Here is a 21,113-nt window from a genome sequence, read left to right as displayed (position 1 = left end):
GAAACAACAATGCAATCAAATCCTCAAAGTCACCGTCTATTAAGCTTAATCAGTCACATTCTTCGATGGAGTGCTCTCAGAGTCAGCCAATTAGCATAATTCTTATTTCGTAATAAATGTTCAGTAAATTTATAACTGAGTTATCATTATCTTAACTAAAATGCATTTGTATGCTTTTTACAATTCTTATTAAATATTTTATAAGCTAGGTATTATTTTTCAAATAAAAAAGTTAAGCTCAAAGAATTTATATGTCACCCAAAATTACAACAGCAGAAAAGAGATGAAGAAGAGAAGTAGGGACTCGACAAAGACTACTATTTCTGGAAGATGCTGCATAAGGTCCATGGATTGGTGTAGCTTATTAGCTAAGCAGGCTCATAGCTGCTGACCTAATCACAAGAGGCTTCCTAATTCATGCAGATCACCTAAACTACTTCATCCACAGATTCTGTGGTTTAGATAATACCAAGTTTCCAGCTTTAAATATCATTATAGCCCCATCTCAAAAATCTGTGATAGGGCATTTCAGGGACATAATAATCAGAGAATAATTTATAGCAGCCCTGAAACAAAGTATTACCCACTAATAATTTTAAGATTTGGAATCCTGAATTTTGTGCTAACCTTATAACCTAACTTGAGGCATTAGATTGTTAGCACTCAAATCAACCAATTAACACATTTTAAAAAAACACTTTGTCAACTATAAAGACAGAACTGTGCTGAAAGCTTTATGACGGCCTTCAGAGAAAATAGAAGATAGATTCATCCTGTCCTCAAGACCTTGTCATTTACTGGGGAAGACTGATGCTCTTATAAATTCAATAGATAGGCAGTCAGACATTAAAATTATGAAATGAAACACCGAAGACAAATAATTATCCTTAGTTTTTTGTTGTAGTCACCAAACACTTCAAGAAGGACATTAATATTCCTACCTCCTTGACATGAGCATCATCAAAATACATCCATTTGCGAATCTTTGTTTGGAAAAAGAATGTAGAATAATGTTTGCCATAGTAACAGATCATTCCTACTAAGTACAGTTCAGACTGCTTGGCCCGGTCATCTGTCACTCTGAAAAACAGCTGTGAGGAAAGAAGAGAAAGAACAGAACAGTGACATAGTCAATCCTTTTCACATCACCTCTCAGCAAACTCCATCATTTCTTAAGGTACTGACTTGCCTGTCTGCCCATTAGTCTACAATTTTTTTTTTTTTTTGCTAGTCCATATTAATCATCAGAAATAAACCTAAAAAGGCAAAATGTAGGGAAAAGCAAGACAGATAGTGGCCAGTAAACTGGTAAGGTAGTAATGTTTTTTCATACCTTTTAATACTTTCTTGCTGGGGCCTATCATAAGAGGAGCCAAGAAAGTTGAAAACAAAAACAAAAACAAAAACAAAAACATTCTCAAGTACCAAGTTATTTATCAGTTGTCACTACAAATATAAATGTCCCACTGAGACTCTAAGTAGGGGGTAAAAAAGACTTTAGGAGGAGCAATATCACTATGCTGGTTACCAGCATTTCAATTCTAGATGTCTGGCACCGTCCTAGGTGCTAAGAGACATACAAATACAAAATTGAAGAAAACGATTCTTGCCTTGAGAAATTTCATTGGTTGAGAAAGCAATCATAAAACCAAAACAAAACTAGAACAGTATAGAATATGTAGACTACAGAATTTTAAAAAGGAGATTTTATTCTGCATAGCCTACTCATGTCAGAGACTTGGGAAGAAGATCTAAAATAAAATCCCAAATAGTTCATTTATTCTGTCATGGTTTCATGATATCAAAAAACAATAAGAGATCTCCTTAGTTATTGGACTGTCCCAGAGTAAAACAAGTAGAAAGGAAACCACAGAGTCTCTGGCTCTTCTCTTGACCGAAGGAAAACTGTGGTTATACCTATGCTAGCGCATGGAGCTGATTAGGTAAGATCCCAGGTCTGAAGTCTGTTTCCCTGTCTATTTTCCTAAATAAATGCATGGAAAACCACTAACCCACTAAATTCTCTTCTAAGCTACTTCATTATCTTCTCAGCAGACATTGGTTCCTCACTACGAATTTCGTATTCTAGGATTCTGGTCACCAACTTTCGCTTCCTTCACCTCCCAAAGCAGCTCTAGTCAGGATTGCTCACTTCTTTGACCTCCCATGGTTGAATACCCCTCCCTACTCTACACTGGTATAAACTAACAATGAGTAGAGCACATATTAATTCTATAAATTGTTTGTTTTTTACCAGTAGCTAAGCTCTGCCCATCCTGTCTTTCAAGTACAAAGTTATCCCATTTCTTATAAAAAGCCTTTGCTACCTATCCAAAGCAGGTATATCAGCATGCACACGCATGTACATATATGTGCGCACACATACAGTATTGCCCCCTTATCCTTGGAGGATAAGTTCTAAAACTCCTGGTGAATACCTGAAACAGCAGATAGTACCAAACGTTGTATACACTATGTTTTTTTCCTACACATACATACATATAATAAAGTTTAATTTACAAATTAGGCACAGTAAAAGATTAACAATAATAATAATAAAACAGAACAATTATAATAACATACTATAATAAAAGTTATATGAACATGATCTCTCACTTGCTCTCAAAATCTTATTGTATTGTACTCACCCTTCCTGTGATGATGTGAGATGATACAATGCCTACATGATGAGATGAAATAAGATGAACGATGTAGGCATTGTGACATAACATTAAGCTACTGTAAGGGTTACTTGCACAGAAGCACTGCGATATTGTGACAGTCAATCTGATAACTAAGACGGCTACTAAGTAACTAAATGGGTAAGGATATGCTGGACAAAGAATGATTCATTAGTCCCAGGGAGGAAGGAGCAAAAACAGCATGCAAGTTAAAACTTACAAATTATTTATTTTTGGAATTTTCCATTTAATATTTTCAGACCATGGGTGACTGTGGGTAACTGAAACCATGGAAAGCAAAATTATGGATAAGGAAGGACTACTATACACAAGCACACTTGTCCAAAACTCTGTATTTGTCTTTTAGGATATACCTTTGTATTCAGTGTTCACACCAAGACTAAGTCAGAGATAAAGGTAACTAACACTCACATCACCCAACTTAAGGCAGGTACCCAGGCTGTGAATGACATCCTCCGCCAAGTCTGAGTGGTCTGAGTCCCATACCAGTCCAATTGTGATAATCTGTGGAGCATTCATCAACACACGGCGAATCCGAATCCTCTCTCCACAGTTGCTCTAAAATACATACATATTTAAGGCTAGTTTGACATGTTTCCCACTGGCTCTGCCTCAATTCCACTAATCCCAGCGTTCTCCTCCCCACTCCAAAATCCACTCCCGACTTATCTCACCGGACAGTTCCGCAGATCCCCCATGGTGCTGGCATTCTGCAGCAGCTCACCAAACATGCTTGGGGATGGTTTTTCTCGTCTTTCCAGCATACAAATAGCCTGATTGCTTCAAGGTGGGAAAATAAAGGAGGATGATGGTACAAGCTACACAGAGTTATAGCTAAATCAAATAAGTCATTCATGAAAACTCCTAATTCATATGTTTGACTTTCTTCCTTTGCCCACAATACCTGTCCTGACCAGCCTCAGTGTCCCCAAAACACAGTGAGTGCCTCTGCCTGTCCCAAAATTCAAAGCTCATAGACTCCCCATTCCTCCTCTCACTTTGTTGGCCAGAAGTAAGTACAAGAAAAGGGGAGGGATAGGAGAGAAAAGAAGGAGAACAAAGGTTATTTTAAAATTACTGTTCTGAGTTCCTGCAACATAGCATAGACTCAGCAATGAGGATATAAGCCATTTGGATGCCTTTAGGAAAACTTACCAAAGGGAAGTGGTAGAGATGTAATGCACCATCTGGATGAAAGGCAGCGGATCAGAAGTGGCACCACAGCTAGTACATACACACTGAGCCCAGGGAGAAAGAAACAAAAGCAAACAGCCACAGTCATTAACTGTTCTGGCACTTATTTGATGCCCCACATCCCAGGATTAAGTGTCCTTGAAGAAAAAGTCTAAGAAGTGATAGGGATAGACCTAAGGTTCACCTGCTCAAACAGTGTCATTGCAAATTTCTGGTGGGAGATGCAGTGTTGGGCAGTACATATATCCTCTTTGGTTTCATCAGCAATGTGGAAGTGTAGTCTCATCAGCAGGTTTTCCTAAGAGGGAAAGGACAAAAGGAGTATATCAACAATACTTAACAGATTAATGTGCAAACTGGTTGGCAGTTTACTTAGAGAAATAGCTATCCTCCTAGATGGTAGGAGTACCTCTGATTTTTTTTTTTATCTCTTTAATTTGAAATAACGATAAATTTTCAGTAAGTTTCAAAAAAAAAAATTTGTACAGGAGGTCCAGGTACCCTTTACCCAGTTTCCTCCAAAGGTAATAATTTGTATAGCTATAGTGCAATATCCAAACCAGAAAATGATCATCAATATGATCCAGTTTATTCAGGTTTCACTGGTTTTATATACACTCATTTGTGTTTGTGCTAGTCATGTAACCACCACCACAATTAAGATATAAAACTATTCCATCACAAGGCCCCCGCATGTTATCCCTTTATAGCCTTACCTACCCAATTCCACCCTAACTCCTAGCAACCACTAATCTGTTCTCCAATCTCTATAATTTTATTATTTCCAGAATGTTACATAAATGGGATCACATAATATATATCCTTACCTACCCAATTCCACCCTAACTCCTAGCAACCACTAATCTGTTCTCCAATCTCTATAATTTTATTATTTCCAGAATGTTACATAAATGGGATCACATAATATATAACCTTTTGATATTGTTTTTTACTCAGCATAATTCCCTTTAGATCTAATCAAGTTGCTGCATAAATCAAGAGTTCACTCCTTTTTACCACTGCATAGTAGTCCATAGTTCGTTTCACCATTTACCCATAAAAGGTATTTGAGTTGTTTATAGTTTTCAGCTATTATGAATAAAGCTTCTATGAATATTCAGGTACATATTTTTCTATGAACATAAATTTTCATATCTCTGGGATACAGGTCCAGAAATGCAACTGCTGAATCACATGATAGTTTACAGGTTTAGTTTTTTGAGAACTGCCAAACTTTTCCAAAGTAGCTTTACTATTTTACAATCCCACCAGAAATATATCAGTGATCCAGTTTCTCAGGAGTGCCTCCAATTTTGACCTACATTTTACTCTGTAATGGGATGTATATCACGCTCCAATTTTTAAAAGATGCACAGAGAGTCTTCTAAAGGTTGATGGATAGAATCCAGAGTTCAGAGGAGTTAGGGTCTGCTACTAAAAGTCACTGGGAGAAACATAGGTACCTATACAGCATTTTACACTTGTGCTAGGAACTCAAGTTATTCTGTTTATCTTTAGTAATGCAGGAGTTCTCAAAGTATGGTCCCCAAACCAGTAGCATCAATATTAATATTACATGGGAACTTGTAAGAAAGACATTCCTGAGCCCTACCTACTCCAGACCTATGGAATCAGAAACTCAAGGGAGTAGGGCCCCAAAATTTCTATTTTAATGAGCTCTGTCTCCTCTGAAGGTGACAGCCACTGTTTTATGCAATGGCAAGCACAAAATTACCCTGAACCTGAAGGAATTAGAATAAACCCACTGTGCAATTCACAGAGCATTAGCAGAGATACCTTAGAGCTCTGAGAAATTAGGGAAATACCTTGTTCTAACTGGAGAGACAAGTTTAGATAGAGGGGCACAGTAAATAACCACAGGAGAGCAGCCAGTATCTAATGGAGACCATCAACAGTCCCATCCCATCCCATATCAAAGTGGGCCAGAGGCCAGCACTTACAAAGCACTCCGCAGCATCATCCATAATTCCCAGCTGGAAACGCTGTTCATCCTGGAAAGTCTTTGCCAGAGCACTGCGGAGAGTGTCAGATGGAAGCACTTTTTCACTACTACACTGAAACTGGTTAAAGATTCCCTGTAGGGAAGAGGTTAGAGAAGGGGAAAAGCACAATGCCGTTATTAAGCTTTTATACATCTCTGTCATCCTAGTATCTCCATGCTCATAACTTTGGAACCAAATGTACTTCCTACTAGTTGATAAGCTTGCAGTTAGTAATAAAAAAGTAGAAAAAAAAATCAAGAGTCAAAATAAATGGCATAATCCTATGCCAATAAGAATAAGGACTCTTACTCTTCTGAGTATGATACCATCAAGGGCACATTTACAAGAGACCACTGTCGTGAGTTAATGTAATGCAATCACCTCATTTCTTCTGATATAGATAAAGGTCTGCAGTAAATAAAGATAAATTACATGTGAATGGATTGGTAAATTATTCTCTGGGGGCTGATTCTATGAAACTTGGCCCCTTCTTTTAAATTGTTTTATCTAATATAAAATTTCCCAAGACTACAAAGAATAATATAACGAACATCTATACGTCTAACACTGAGAAATAAACATTCCATCATTTTTACTACCAATCCACAGATAAAGCTAAAGTCCCATTTAAGATCGCCTACTCTCTATCAGCCACTCACAGTGATGAGTTTGTTGGATAATCTTCTGTTTTTAATACTTTTACATAGACATATACATACACACACACACCATGTATTATTTAGGAATATGTAAACACACATACATTTATGTGTGTCTATTTTTTACGTACAAAGTATCACAATTTTACCTTTTTAAAAAATTCAGCACTGATTTTTGAGATATAACCATAACTATATATATTATATATATAGAATTATATACTATATATATAGAATTATATATTTATATGTATATGTATGTATGTATGTATGTATGTATATATCAAGCGACATCTTATGAGCTTCACGTCAGTGATGTTTATATGCCCTGTTATTACAATGACGATATGGGAGCACCTCTTTTTGCCACATTCTTCTAAGACCAAGTTGAGGTGAAGAAGGAACATGCAGAATAGTTCCTAAAACATCTAAGAAAACGTGAGGGTAAAATCTCCCTTCTGGGGATTAAGCTCTTACACTTCATGGCAAAGTACCTGGATAAACAGAAGAGTAGGCTATTTGGAACATCAGAAATTAGAAAAGTAGGACCAGCAGAAAGACACATTTAAAAGCCTGCTGATGTGTCAGATAGAGACTTAACATCTGAAGGCAACACAGCAAGTCTTTCCTTTGTAGATCCCTAAGACAGCTACTTAAGAACCTTGATCTTCATTTGAAAAAGACTGCTTTCTTTCTAAAACAGTATCCTATTCCTCATTGTTGTACCTACAAATAAATCTGTTTTTGCATAAACACACACACACACACACACACACACACACATCTGGTTTATCCCTTTACCACGCTGTGTAGTTTGTTATTGGGCGACTGCGACATGTCTATTTATCCATTTCTTTACTCAAGAGACAGTTTGGCAGTCTCCAAATTTTGCTATTATAAATCGGCTATGCCAACTTATACTTCCACCAGTACACAAAAATAAATTTTCCCATACCTTTGTCAGCAATTAATACAATCAGACTGATTAATTTTAGTCTATCTAACTACATTTAGTGTTTCTAGGTCCTTTGTGAGTATTACTGTGGCAAATAACTTATTCCAGTCTTCTGGTGTCTTTTATGTGCACCAGTTTATTTTGGTGTAATTAAATGTATCTACTCCACATGTACCTACATCTAAAACAATGATGAATGTGATGTCCAAAGAATGAAAACAGAGTGGCAGCAAGTGGCACCTGGCTTAATGAGTCCTTCTCAAGTGTTATTGGACCTTTCCCACAGAGACTAGAATGTGCTCCTTGACAGCACATGGCCCAGATCCTCACTAAACCATCCAGATAAACAACTCACTCAACAATAAATGACATATCAATACGCCAAAGAATGGAACTCGCCTGAAATTCTTGTTAGTAATTTCTTCATATAAAAAAAATCCCAGGGTTATTTTTCAGACTTCCTAATGAGACCAGAAATGAGACCACTTTATAAACCTATCTATGTGATCTAAGAAGCCCCCCCCCCACCCCAATCTAGAATGGTCAATTCTTTGTCCTTGTATTATTTGACCTATCAGCAGCTCAGTCCCTCATTCCCTTCAGGTGTTTATCCAAATAGTACCTTCTCAATACAGTATTTCCTAATCACCCTATTTAAATTTGCAAACTCCACCCCCTCTTCCCAAATCTCCTACCCTTGCTTGTTTTATTTTTTCCTGTGGCACTTATTACCATCTGTCATAACATGTATTTTTTTTTAATTTATTGTCTGACTACACTCGCTAGAACATAAGTATGAGGACAGAAATTACTGTCCTTTAATTCCCTCCTATACTCCCAGCACCTTGAAAGGTACTGGCATACAGAGGGCAACCAAGAACTAGTTTTAAATACATGAATGAATGAACAAATCAATCAATCAATCAATCAATCATGTGCTATAGACAAATCTTATTAAGAGAAGATATTATTAAGTCCTCTCTCTCTTTTTTAAATAAATAAAGAATTACCTAGAAAATGTAACATTTTTTTCTTGAGGTAATATAAACAGTGCAAAATAGGACTAAACCTTGTTCTGCGTATTTCAAGTTGAAACTGTTTTCCTCATTCAACTCTCTATGCTCTTACTAGCATCATTCCTCCTTATACACATTGAACATCCATCCCTATAGCAACTCAAGAATAATTTACTGGATAACCTACTATTATTTCCCTTCAGATGATTTCAATATGATATGGAAGAAGCAGTACCAGTAATGCATATTTAGTATTATTTAACAAGCTAGGTCTTGGGAAGGAAACCTATTATAATTACTCCAAGTCCTTTTGGATTAGCCTAGAAAATTTTCACAAGTCTATTCTAAGATCAGGTGAAGGCAGGCCAGGATCTTCCATAATTTGTTGCTGGGAATAGAAGAATGTCTATTATTGACTGCTTAAACTAGACCAAAACACTCCCAGAGGGCAACTGGATAGCTTCCAAGTGACCTATGGGATTTTGAAACTGGAGGAATATGGAGAAACAAAGAAAAATGAAGGTGAGAAAAAGAGCTGTGACTACTACAAATAAATGATGGTCTGACCATTTGATGATTTGCTGAAAGAAAGTCACCTCAGCATGGCAAAACTTAGTAACCATTATCATATTCCAACCTGCTGCTCTTCTCAATTGCTAATGGTAAGATATTACATTACTGGTGACAAAGCCTGGATGGATGAGGTTTGATTCTTTGTTCAGAGTCCAAAACAAGCCCCAACATAAACCAATAGAATATTAGTTCCAGAATAGTTCTGTACAAATACGACATCTGCAAACTATAGCCCCCTTAGTCTTTTTCAATTGGATTTCCTCGAGAAGCCCTACTAATCTAAGGCTTCTACAGTTCCTAATGAATTAATTTCTCTCCCGTGTATAGCACTAGTTATGTTACCATTCTATAGAAAATTCAGAAAATAGTCACTCAAATCACTTTCTGTGTTCTGCAGTTCAGAAGATCCTGTTTGAGGAAGGACTGGGCTCCACTGAGAGATGGCATAGAGTAATAGCTAAGAACATGGACTCTGGAACCAGACTATATAGGTTCAAAATCCCAGCCCTGTTACTTACCATCTATATGAACTTGGACAAGTTATTTTACTTCTCTAGGCTTTAGTTTCCTCTTTTAAAAGAGAATTAATAATAGTATGTACCTCTTCAGGTTATTTAAGGATTAAATAAGTTATCTCTATCTCTGTCTCTGTCTCTATCTCTGTCTCTGTCTCTGTCTCTATCTATACCTACCTACCTACCTTCCTATCCATCTATCCCTTAGACTAATGCCTGGAAATATGATAAGTGCTATCTAAGTGTTAGCTGCTATATTTATTATTATTATTATTATTATTATTATTATTATTATTATTATTATTTCACTTTAGGTTACTAAGAAGCCTGCCAGCCATTGACTCATGCTAAAGATTGGCTTTGAGTCAGAAATGCTTCTACCTTGAGCTCCCTCCCAGTCTCTGAGATCTGGGTAGGAAGGAACAAAGTCTATTCTGTTGTATCTATTCAAGAGAGGAAGATCTCCCATAACCTAGATAAGAAAGGTTTCAGCACAGAAAGGAAAAGACCTAAAATAAGAGCTCTGTCTACACCTACAGTAGATATGTAACAACAGATCTGGCTCTTGTGTTCAGTGGCATCAACACCGCTATGCTATACTTATTTCTCACCTCTTGATTACAGGCATCTTTCTTCATACACATTGAGTTCTAAATGCATTCAGAATGGCCTCTGACTGCATCTTCTTAATTTTCTTATTTTAATTATTGATATCGGTCTTTCTCTGCTATTGTTAGGAAGAAGCGAGTATATCAGGGATGAAATAAAGCAGCCTGAGCCCGCTTAGCATGCATCTGTAAAGCTGTGACTCTGGAACAAGCTGTAGCACAAAGCCCCTCTGTTAGGGCAGCACACTAACCCCTGTGTGTCCCTCTCACATGAGCACAAGGCTGGAACGGGCCTCCTCCTGTTCTCTTTTTCACCCTCCTCCCACCTTTCCCAGAGGGAGATCCTGTTCACACGAAAGAAAGCCAAGAACATTTAGTTCAGCAGTAAGAACAGGTGGTAGCACCAATAAGGAACAAAAACTGGTATTCTTCCAATTGCTGAGTTTTATGGCACAGAGGAAGAAGGGCAAGAAGAACGAAATCCCAGGAATTTTTCCCTGTGGGGTCTCTGATGGTTTCAATTAAATAAACAGAGAAAAACCCACCTTTGAGGTTTCTCTCTGCTCTTCTTTACTGGGTGAAACCAAATAGGTCTTCCTTTTCATTCGCAGGAAAAGGCAAATTACTTTTTCTCTGTTAACTATTTTCTTGGATGCAGTACAAAAGCAACAAAATTTTAATGACTAAAAGCAGGTGCTTCCCCACCCATCTCTCTTGGATCAAGTAGCAAACAATTCTACCCACATGAGCACATAATTATTTGGATTAGCAAAAACCATGTACATAAGAGAGAAGTGCCATAAAGACAGAAAGCCTTTGTGCTTTGGCACCTACAAATGCAGCTGTTGCTTAAGTTTTGATCCCCCCACCTCCCAATAAACACAGACTTTTATCTTTAGGCAGGGAACATCTGTTTATTTCTCTCAGGATTTCCCAGTCTTGCATCTAAAAGGAGTCATGAATAGAGATGATGGGGGTCAAGGAGAAAAGATGTCACTAAATTTGATGCTTTATGGGCCCCAGGTTTTTGGAAAGTGCCATTGTCAGCAGTCCAAATCATCCTTGAGAGGTGTCAGTGATACCCTCTGCAAAGGCATGATGTGCTTTATGCACCACTATATTCAATTCTTAGGGTTTCTCTTCTCGATCTGGGCTTCCAAAATCTCTCATCATTTTGGCTCTCATAATGTAGTTTTCTCCATACTTCCCAGAAATTATAGACCTAAATAAATCATAAACCTCAATGTGGCCAATGGAGCCTGTTTATAAATATAACCCTCTGAAAGGAAGATAAAAGAGCTAATTCTAATGACTACTGAAAAAGAGAATTTTCCCACTAGTTTTGTGTGTTCAAAAGAATGTTAAATGTTCTCTTTCAAGAGGGGAAAGAATATATAACTTTACCATCTGGGCACCCAAAACAATATTGCATTTTTAACATTTTATTACAGAAAATTTCAAACATATAAGGGTGACAAAATAGCACAATAAACTACCATGTACCTATCATCCATTTTCAACAATTATCAGCTGGTGGCCATCACATTTCATATATACTACCCACTCACTTACTCCACTCCCAGATGATCTTGAAGCAAATGCCAAGTAGTATTCATCCATAAATATTTTAACAATATGCCTCTAAAAGCTAGGAACTCTTTTTTGTTTAAAACCATAATAGTTACTACACCCAGAAAAAAGTGATAATAATTTCTTAAAATCACCAAATATCCAGTCAGTTTAATAGGAACTCTTGCTCCAACTTTGGGGAAGGCCGAAAACAGCTGGCTAGTTTCTCTCCTTGGATTCTTTAACCTTATGTCTAAAAATAGCTACCTCTGGACTTCCTGATTAAAAAATTACCAGCATATGCTCTATTGAGTCTCTTTAAATTAAATTCAGTTATCAATGCCATATCTCCCCATGAGTTTAGGGGGTTTTTTGCACCCAGTCCATAATCTGGTACTTTGGACTTGCAGTGATAAAGTTAGAGACCATCATAAGCTACCTATTACATTCATTCTTGCTACCTATAAAAACCAGACAGACACCCACATACACAGGTAGAGAGAAATACTAAGACTTTAAGACACTGAACAGAGTTGCACAGAGATAGAGAAAGGCCAGATTCAGCAGAGAATGGTATTGATTTTAGTTGGAAATCAAAAACTAATGCAGAGATTTTATAAAACATAATAACCAGCTGATTTTTGCCAAGATCAAAAATGTAGGACCTTATAGATTACCAACAGTATTCAAATCAAATTTAGAAGATCAATACCATAACCACTTAACCCACAGAGGAAATAAAAAGGAACACCCTTCTGAGTCACAAAGATTTTGAGGTTTTATAAGTTTTGAGTTCTGCCATACACTCTGGAAAGGAAAGAATCATGATGATCTACTTTACTTTTCCTTGCAGTTATACCCCTCTATTCGATTATCATGTAAAATTCTGAACTTTTAAAAAGGCTAAGAGACTCAGATTTATACTATTCGCGTTATGTCAGTGGTTAAATTGGTTGAAAATATTCAGGTACAATCTACTAGGACTTTAAGACTAAAAAATCTTAACGAAAAGACCAAACAAATATGTTCGTATACTATAGCTAAGCAAAACAAGAATTCAAGTTGATGATACATGCATTAGACATAAGGACATATCATCTTTATGTGAGGGCTGTTTATTATTAGCTAAAATTTCCAGAGAATATACTAGAAATCTAATTTCTTGGTTTAAAAAGTCAGTCTAGGAAAATGAATTTACTCTTCTCTGATACTGGCTGTGACTAGAGGATAACGAAAAATCTTCCATTCTCGTAATCTTAAAAAGATAAAGAAAAAGAAAAAAAAGACTGAATTGGTAATGAGTGATGAGTAATTTCTTGCACCCCTTTCTCACCTTCATGTTGGTTAACAGAGGAACACACTTTTCTGTCCACTTCAGAACAGTCTTACTGCTCTACAGATACAGACTTACATTCCAGGACACCTTAAATACAAAAACCTATTTGCTTTCACTTACCCCACCACTACCTGGCTTCTATGCCTTGTACAAGCATTCTTAAAAGAAAAATCACAAGTTGAGAAGATTTGTTGAATTTAATTAATCAGTACAGCATTCTTCTTTGCCTATAACAAAAAACACTCTGTCCTACATCCTGGCACTGCAAAGCCTCTATTACAATCCCTGGAAGAAGAACAAAATCTTTGTGGCATACTAAGTACAGAGGACGGATTTCCTCCCCTGGACAGAGATAAATAAATAAGCCAACACCAAAGTAAAGTCATACCCTGGGGACTGAGGGTCTAAGAGTAGATCCAATATGAATAATAAATAAGAGCTCTGGGTTACAAGGCATGATAACAATTTAGGTAAGGAAAAATCTTTTAGTAACATTACATGGAAATAAATTTGGGGTTTTAGAAGGGACAGGGTAATTAGCACACAATTTTTTTCTATTTGCTGAGTCAGAGTTGAAAGTTATTGTAGTTTGAAGCAAGCAGAAAGATACACTGATACAAATTTTTTTAAATCGAAGCCATCATTAATAATTCTCATGCAAGATTTTGAGGCTGAAATTACTTTAGGGACTTAGTATCTAGTAACACAGAAACAAAAGCCACTACACTTTGTAGGACCAAAAGAACTGGATTATCATAAGTATCGACGAAAACCTACCAAAAAGCAATTATAAACACTGGATAGATACATTTATGATGGTACCTGGTGAACATCGCAAAGCACAGGAGTATTGACAAACATTCGTACAGCAGAAAAAAAAATTTAAACAAAGACATGAAGCAAAAAGGGTTCACATAAGACCAATAGTAAATGAATTTTAAGGGTTGGTGCAAATAAAGTAAAAAACTGGAGAAAAAGCAGGAATAAATATCTTTCAGCCATTCTTGGAAGGGCAAATCCTTCAGCCAAACGTCAGATTAAGGGAAAGTTGTCTAGCTTCTGATTCGTAGGAACACGTTTGTGTTTCTTTTTGTCCTTAATAGTGAGTTCTAGACCTAAACAATTATGCTCCAACATAAAGAATTTGGACTTCATAGAATTGGCAAGTTTTTAACAGACTACTTCAAATTCAGGAATTTTGGAATTTTTTGTTTTGAAAAAGTCTATGCAATAAGAATTTTACATATCAAACTTAGTATTAAAGAATGCGAACAGGTCAGGAGTACTGGCATAAAGAAATTCTTATTAGCCTCATCGAACATCCTCTATTTTTGAAATAGGAGGCAGAGAAAAAAAATGAGTAAAAAATATGTAGAATTACACCCACTGAGAAAAAATAAATAGAATAAAATCCACACTGGGACACCCCAAAGTTAACCTGTAACTTAACCACAGGATACAAGGTAACTCCTCTGCTGACAGAATCTCCAGCTTTCACTCTTCTTCCTTCAGCAGATCCTTCCCACCAAATCCCCCATCCTCCCTTACACACACACATCTCAACTTTCCCTTACTAAATGAGGCATGAAGACCTAGATTAGCAAAGCTGCAAAAAAATATGAGACTAAAAGTCACAATATGAAAATCTCTGTTAAATAGGACAAGAGTAAGAGAGCATAAAAGACAAAAGAAAAAGGCAAGTACCCAAAACTCCATAACTTAAATCTAAGAACTACTAAAAGAATTTATGAACCCAGAAAAGTTAAGTGTTTTTATTATGGTCCAGGCACTGTGAGGAACACCAAGAGGGAAGAAAAACTAAGCCACCTTCCCCAAAAGTCATTCAGCCATGCCAAACACTGTGAAGTTAATCAATCATCTAGTCAGAGGTATTATTTTAAAAACTTGTTGAAGAAAATAATTTCTGAAGTGGAGTTCTGAAAGGTGGACAAAGTTTGGTTTAAAGGGATATATATTTTTTTGTTTATTGTTATGCTATTGTTTTGAGTGCCAAGGGATCCAGGCAAAGCATATGACATTTTTAAGGTCTAAGAGAGCCATAGCAAGTACACCATCTGCCATCATAGTTGAAACAGAGAATGCCTGGGGAAGTAGAAAAGAAAGTATAAAATTAGTTTTTTAAATATCCATAACTATGCATTTTTAAATGATTTATGATATAATTAGGAGCCACTTCAAGATTTTAAGAAAGGGGTAACTTTAAAATATTACTCCAGGATACTTTTAGGTTAGAAAAAATGAAATAAGAAGATACACACAGAGAAGCAATTCAGGGGTTTGGGGGGAAAAAGTATGCCTTTTACTAAACAGTGGTCAAAAAAACTCATTACTAGAAATATCACAAATCTGAGAGGAAGCATAAAGAGAAATAATCTCTGTGGCAGAATTCAGGCAATTTCCATTTTCTCTCTTGGTACTTTAGTGTGCTTTCTAGAATGATTGTAGTACTTTTTATATTTATAATAAAAATCATCATTCAAATAAAGAAGAAACATGACCTATATATACATAGCTGAAGAATAAGGAAAAAAAATGCTCATGTGCCCACCACCCAACTTAAGAAATGGAAAAATTAACAATGAGTTGGAGATTCCTCAATTAATTATATCCTCCCCTGCCACGTTCCAAAGGTAACTACTATCATGAATTTTGTGAAAATCATTCCCTTTTTCTCTATAGTTTATAACATGTATATATTTCTCTGAACAATGTTTAGTTTTGCCTGTTTTTGATTTGTATATAAATGGAATCATAGTTTATATAGTCTTCTGTAACTTGCTTTTTTCACCAATGTAATGTTTTTTGTGATTAATCCAAATTGACATATCTAACTGCAAACTATTCATTTTCACTACCATATGGTATTTTACTGAGAATAAACCATAATTTTTTAATCCATCCTATTATAGTTGGAATGAGTTGTTTCCATTTTTCTGTATCACAAAAACTACTTTGAACATTCTCAAATATATCTTCTGGTATGTACGTATGTACGTATGTATGTATGTATGTATGTGTGATGAATGTATGTATGTATGTACAAGGAAATTTCCACAGCATATATATAGGAACAGAATTACAGAGTGGTAGGGTATATGTTAGTTCACTTTTACTAGAAGAATGTAATGATAAACTGTTTTCTTAAGTCGTGGTATCAATTTATATTTCTATCAGCAATGTATGTAAATTCTCATTCTATCTTTTAGGTAACAGTTTTATCTGTTTTTTAAATTTCTACTAATCTGAAGGGTATGGTTTAATCTACATTTCTTGGATTACTAAAGAGGGTAAGCATCTTTCTCACATTCTTACAGATCATTTGGGTTCACCATTCTGAGAAATGCCTGTTTATATCTTTTGCCCATTTTCCTGTTAACACATTTATCTTTTACTTATTCTTTATAGGAGTTCTCTGAAGTTTTATGCTGGATATCAATCCTTTGTTGGTTATATACATTTCAGATATTTCCTCCCAGCTTGTAGCCTTGCATCTTTATTCTCTTTATAGAGTCATCTGATGAACAAAAGTTCTTCAATTTTTTTGTGGTAAATGTATCGACTTTTTTAACTTTGTATTTTTCATGTCTTATTGTGGAGGAGAGGCTGTTCCAGGGCATGACTGCTGTCTGTCTCACAAGCTGGACCTGGGCCAAAACAGAGGTTGCTTTCTACAAACCTTCCTTATGTCAGAATTAATGTTCCTTCTGATATAAATCAGCACCCCTCCCCTGGTACCTTCTATGTGCTGGTTCCTAGAACAGGCTGTTGTTCCGACCTGGTCAACCATGTAAATTTCCCGTACCTGGTAGCATTCATGCACTAGTACCTGTGACTATTCTTCCCAGCCCTTACCCTGTATAATTCATGAGCTCCTGCCAAGCTGCATGAGGATACATGTTGTCTTGCAGCTGCCCAAGATATACCTCATATTTAAGTTTCTCTTAATAAATTCTATTAATTTCCAGACTAGAGTGGCCAGGCTCTTTCTTTGGTCTTTCTCTGCTCTCCACTTATGGAGGCAGATTTTCAGTCTCAGGGATTTTCCCTGGGTCTGTGTGTACTGACACTTATTTAATAAATCCTCTCTATCCTTGAGGTCATGTAATTCTCTCATAATTTCTTCTAAAACTAAAATTTTTTCCTTTCACATGTTAGTCTTTAATTCATCTAAAATTCTTAATTCTGATATAATATAAAATAGAGAACCTAATTTCCTTTTTTTTCTATATGGATAACCAATTATCTAAGCACCATTTACTATAAAGTCAATTTTCTCCTTGGGGCAAGGGGCAAGTTTCCATATGTCTGTTTCTGAACTCTTGATTTTGTTCCATTGGTTTATTAGTCACGCTGTGTTGATATCACATTGTCTTAATGACTACAGTTTTATAAGTCTTAATATCTGATAAAGTATGATAGTCATTAGTACCATTTGCCAAATTTTTTGGTTCTTCTTTCTCCCAAGGATTATGATAGAATCACACTTCCTGGCCCCCTTGTGATTCACTAGAGCCATATGGTTAGCTCTGGTCAATAAGTTGTAACCAGAAGTGACCTATTGAGCACTTAACTGCCTGTGCAAAACCCTCCAGAGTTCTTATTACCTTTGGCTTAGGGACTAGTAATATTACCTTGGTTGTAGCTTTGGCACCTGAGTTCCTGAGTGACTATAATCTGTAGGGTTTTCCTATTAACCTGCAGTGGACAAGTAGTAACATGAATGAGAAATACATCTTTTGTACATTTATCACTGAGATTTTAGTTTGTTACCACAACATAACAGCCTACTCTGACTGATACACAAGGCAAGTCACTCATTTTGTCATTATTTTTCAAGAGTGTAATGTATATTCTTCACTGTCATATGAATTTCACAATTAAATTTTCTCAATTTCCAGGAAAAGCCTGCTGGACAGAGTGTATGTACATTAGTACCACCATATTGAAAACGTGGAAATATTGATAAACAGTTGGCATTATCTAAAAAAGTTGAAGAAATACATAACCTATGATCCATGAATTCCATTCCTGGCATGTATGCAAAAGAAATGTGTACACAGATGTAGATGTATACAAGAATGTTCTTGGCAATATCATTCATAAAAAAATCAAAAACTGGAAATAATCCAAATGACTACCAGCAGAAGAAAAAATAAACAAACAATGGTTTATTGTGTATAATAAAGTACCATAAAAGAATGAAAATGAACAAACTCAACCTGCACACAAAAACATGATGATCTTATAAATACATTGCTGAGCTAAATAAGACACATATACATACAAATTTGTAAAGAATGATTCCATTTACAGTAAAGTTTCAAAAACCTGTAATTTTTAAATTAGATTGTTTAAGACTGGATACATAGGTAGTACAACTACCAGATAAAAAAAGGAAGTGATCATCGCATACAATAGGAAAGCGGATACCCCAGGGAGATAGAAGATGTGATTGAGAAAGAAGGGAGGAAGAACATTTTTGGTATTGGCAATATTGTATTTCAACCTAAAAAGTTGTTACAAGGATGTTCTTTATGATTACGCATCATACTAGATCTCTGTTGGGAGTTTTACATAAATGTCTTACATCTTTTTTGTTAGATTTTTTCATATCTACTTTATGTATTCTGTTGCTCTCATAAAGGCTCTTTTTAAATTGCATTTCTGTTATTTGCCAGTATATAGAAATGCAATTGGATGTTATACCTTGTTCTTATAAACAACGACCTGCTAAATTCTCTTATTGATTCTACTGATTAATCAGTGGATTCTTTGGGATTTTTTAAATAGCCAATCACATCATCTGTAAAGAATGACGACTTTCTTTTTAATATTTATCTTTCCATTGTTTTTCTTGCCTTATACTGACTAGAAGCTGATTCAATGGTGATTTATATTATTTTCATGTTCTATATTTAATGTAGGGAACAAAAGAGACATCCCATAGGAGGGCCCAGGTGCTAATGATCCATCCCAGGTTTACTCCTCCATACACTTATCATCTCTTTTACTCTCTCAGAAAATGAGGCCCTCCAGTCTCAATAAAAAACTATCTCTTAGAAACAATGATTATTCTAACTATTCTAACAATTAAAATTTGTTATTAGAACCAAGTTCGGCTCATCCATACTGTCAAATTAATACATCTGCATTATAAATTTATTTAAAAGTTTCAAATTAAGTGCATAATTAAAAGACTAAAAACAATGTCATCTGAAACATGAAGTATGTGCAAACCAAAACCTAATTATTTAACATGTATACTGATGAAGTAAAAAGCACTTCAGGAGGAAAAAATTCAAATTTTTAATATATTCCCAATATAAAAAAAGAGACAATGAAGGAAAAGAAATCTCATGAATAGATCAGGCAGTGACATCCTCATAATAATAAAGACCCAAAATATAGCATTTGATCCCCTGAACACATTTACCTATCTATCATAAGCAATTGCTTCTCTGAAAGAGTCCCGAGGTATAATATCAGCCCCTATGGATTGTCCTTCCTGTACTTGGATATCTCAGAAGGTGTCCCATAAAGTTTGGTAGTTGGTTTTCTTCATCTCTCTGGCTTATATAATGATATTGATTTATATTAGAGTAATAATTTGTCCCTCTGGAAAATGAAACATAACAAGAGGGTGACAGCCAGTTTTCCCGAATCCCATCAGGGTCAATGAAGAGTATGGCACAGCCCTGATTAATCAAAGGCACATCAGGGGTCATAAAAGTTCTATCATCCCTTCCTAGTACAGATAAGAGTTTTCAGGTTCAGAGATTCTTCTATCAGGGATTTCTTCAGGTTTCAAATCTCTCTAGCAAGTATCTTGCCTTGGTTTTTTCGTTTTCATACCATGAACTGAACTTCCCTTTGACTTTGACCAAAGGACCACTGTATTTCTGTTTATCTAAAATTAGATGTTTAATACCAATGTACATTTCAGAAAAATCAAGCCAAACGCTCTTTTGGACAGACTGCTGTCTGAATGGTAATAGTAAGTAAGAACTCTTACAACTTGTAAAAAATTTGTTTTTATTAAAATGTCATAAACTCCCCAATTAATCAATAATTTACATTCTATATTTTGCTAAAGTTACGATGGTTCCAAACAAAGGGCGGAGAAGAAAAGATGTTTGTGAGTCAAGTGGCAAAAAGTTAAGACGCAATTATCTCTTTCTAAAGATATCCGCCCATCATGGACTTAAAATTTAAAAACTCATGCTTGTCAAAAAATTGTTTCGAGTCAGTTTTTGCAAAATAACCAATATTACTGGGAAATTCTCCTGGATTTTTAAATTACAATTCCTACTCCAATGTGTAAAAAAGCAACTACAGCATATAATCATCACATTCAAGTATCCCTCCGACAAACTAAGAATTCAGACTTCATGAGATTGAAAAATGACTTTCGAAGCTTACTCAGGACTCAAGTAGACTCATCCAACCACAAATAATCCATTATATATCTCGATCAGCAAAACATGGAGAAGCTACATGTTAGAAAAGAGAGAAAGCAATGGAGAATGGGCTCTTTATACATCCTAGTTCTTCCTCTTTAGGAGCATACCTAAAATCTCTGAGTCAGAAATCTGTCACTTTAGGCTATTTTCTTTGTTTCTAAATGAATCCTCAGTTTCTATTCGGAAATGAAAAACCTGGAATCAGACAATTGGGCACAGAACTTGTATAAAGAATCTACTAAATGTGGTAATTGGAAACATTAGGGAATGGGAAAATAGGAAAATTTTAATAGTGGGTTTTCTGAATAAGAAGAATTTGCAGCTATATTTAGCTTTAACAGACAATAGTTAACTTCATTAAGAAAACTTCGGTTGTTTATGATTTTAAAATGAAAATTTAGAATTATTTTCAGGTAAATATTCGGTCTAAACATGTTCGAATATTATCTTATATCCTATCACATTCAATAAAGCTACATGGGTAAAAAGATTAAAAAAAACA

At 35.6% G+C, this 21,113-nt stretch overlaps 1 protein-coding gene across 13 annotated transcripts in view; it reads right to left on the bottom strand.

Annotated features, from left to right (window-relative positions):
- USP54 (ubiquitin specific peptidase 54) overlaps nucleotides 1-21,113 on the bottom strand; it is a 106,888-nt gene that overhangs the window by 29,609 nt on the left and 56,166 nt on the right. For all 13 annotated transcript variants that reach the window (XM_016120902.2, XM_016120916.2, XM_016120967.2 and 10 more), the window contains 6 exons: nucleotides 5,858-5,992; nucleotides 4,081-4,194; nucleotides 3,858-3,940; nucleotides 3,377-3,482; nucleotides 3,114-3,260; nucleotides 942-1,091 (listed from right to left, as the gene is read on the bottom strand). In XM_016120902.2, coding sequence (XP_015976388.2) covers nucleotides 942-1,091; nucleotides 3,114-3,260; nucleotides 3,377-3,482; nucleotides 3,858-3,940; nucleotides 4,081-4,194; nucleotides 5,858-5,992 — 735 coding nt within the window. The remainder of the gene's footprint in view (nucleotides 1-941; nucleotides 1,092-3,113; nucleotides 3,261-3,376; nucleotides 3,483-3,857; nucleotides 3,941-4,080; nucleotides 4,195-5,857; nucleotides 5,993-21,113) is intronic.

This window comes from Rousettus aegyptiacus, unplaced genomic scaffold (assembly GCF_014176215.1).
Source record: "Rousettus aegyptiacus isolate mRouAeg1 unplaced genomic scaffold, mRouAeg1.p scaffold_m13_p_6, whole genome shotgun sequence".
NCBI lineage: Eukaryota > Metazoa > Chordata > Mammalia > Chiroptera > Pteropodidae > Rousettus > Rousettus aegyptiacus.
Note: the sequence above shows the minus strand (reverse complement) of the source record. Positions and strands in the feature narration are given on the sequence as shown.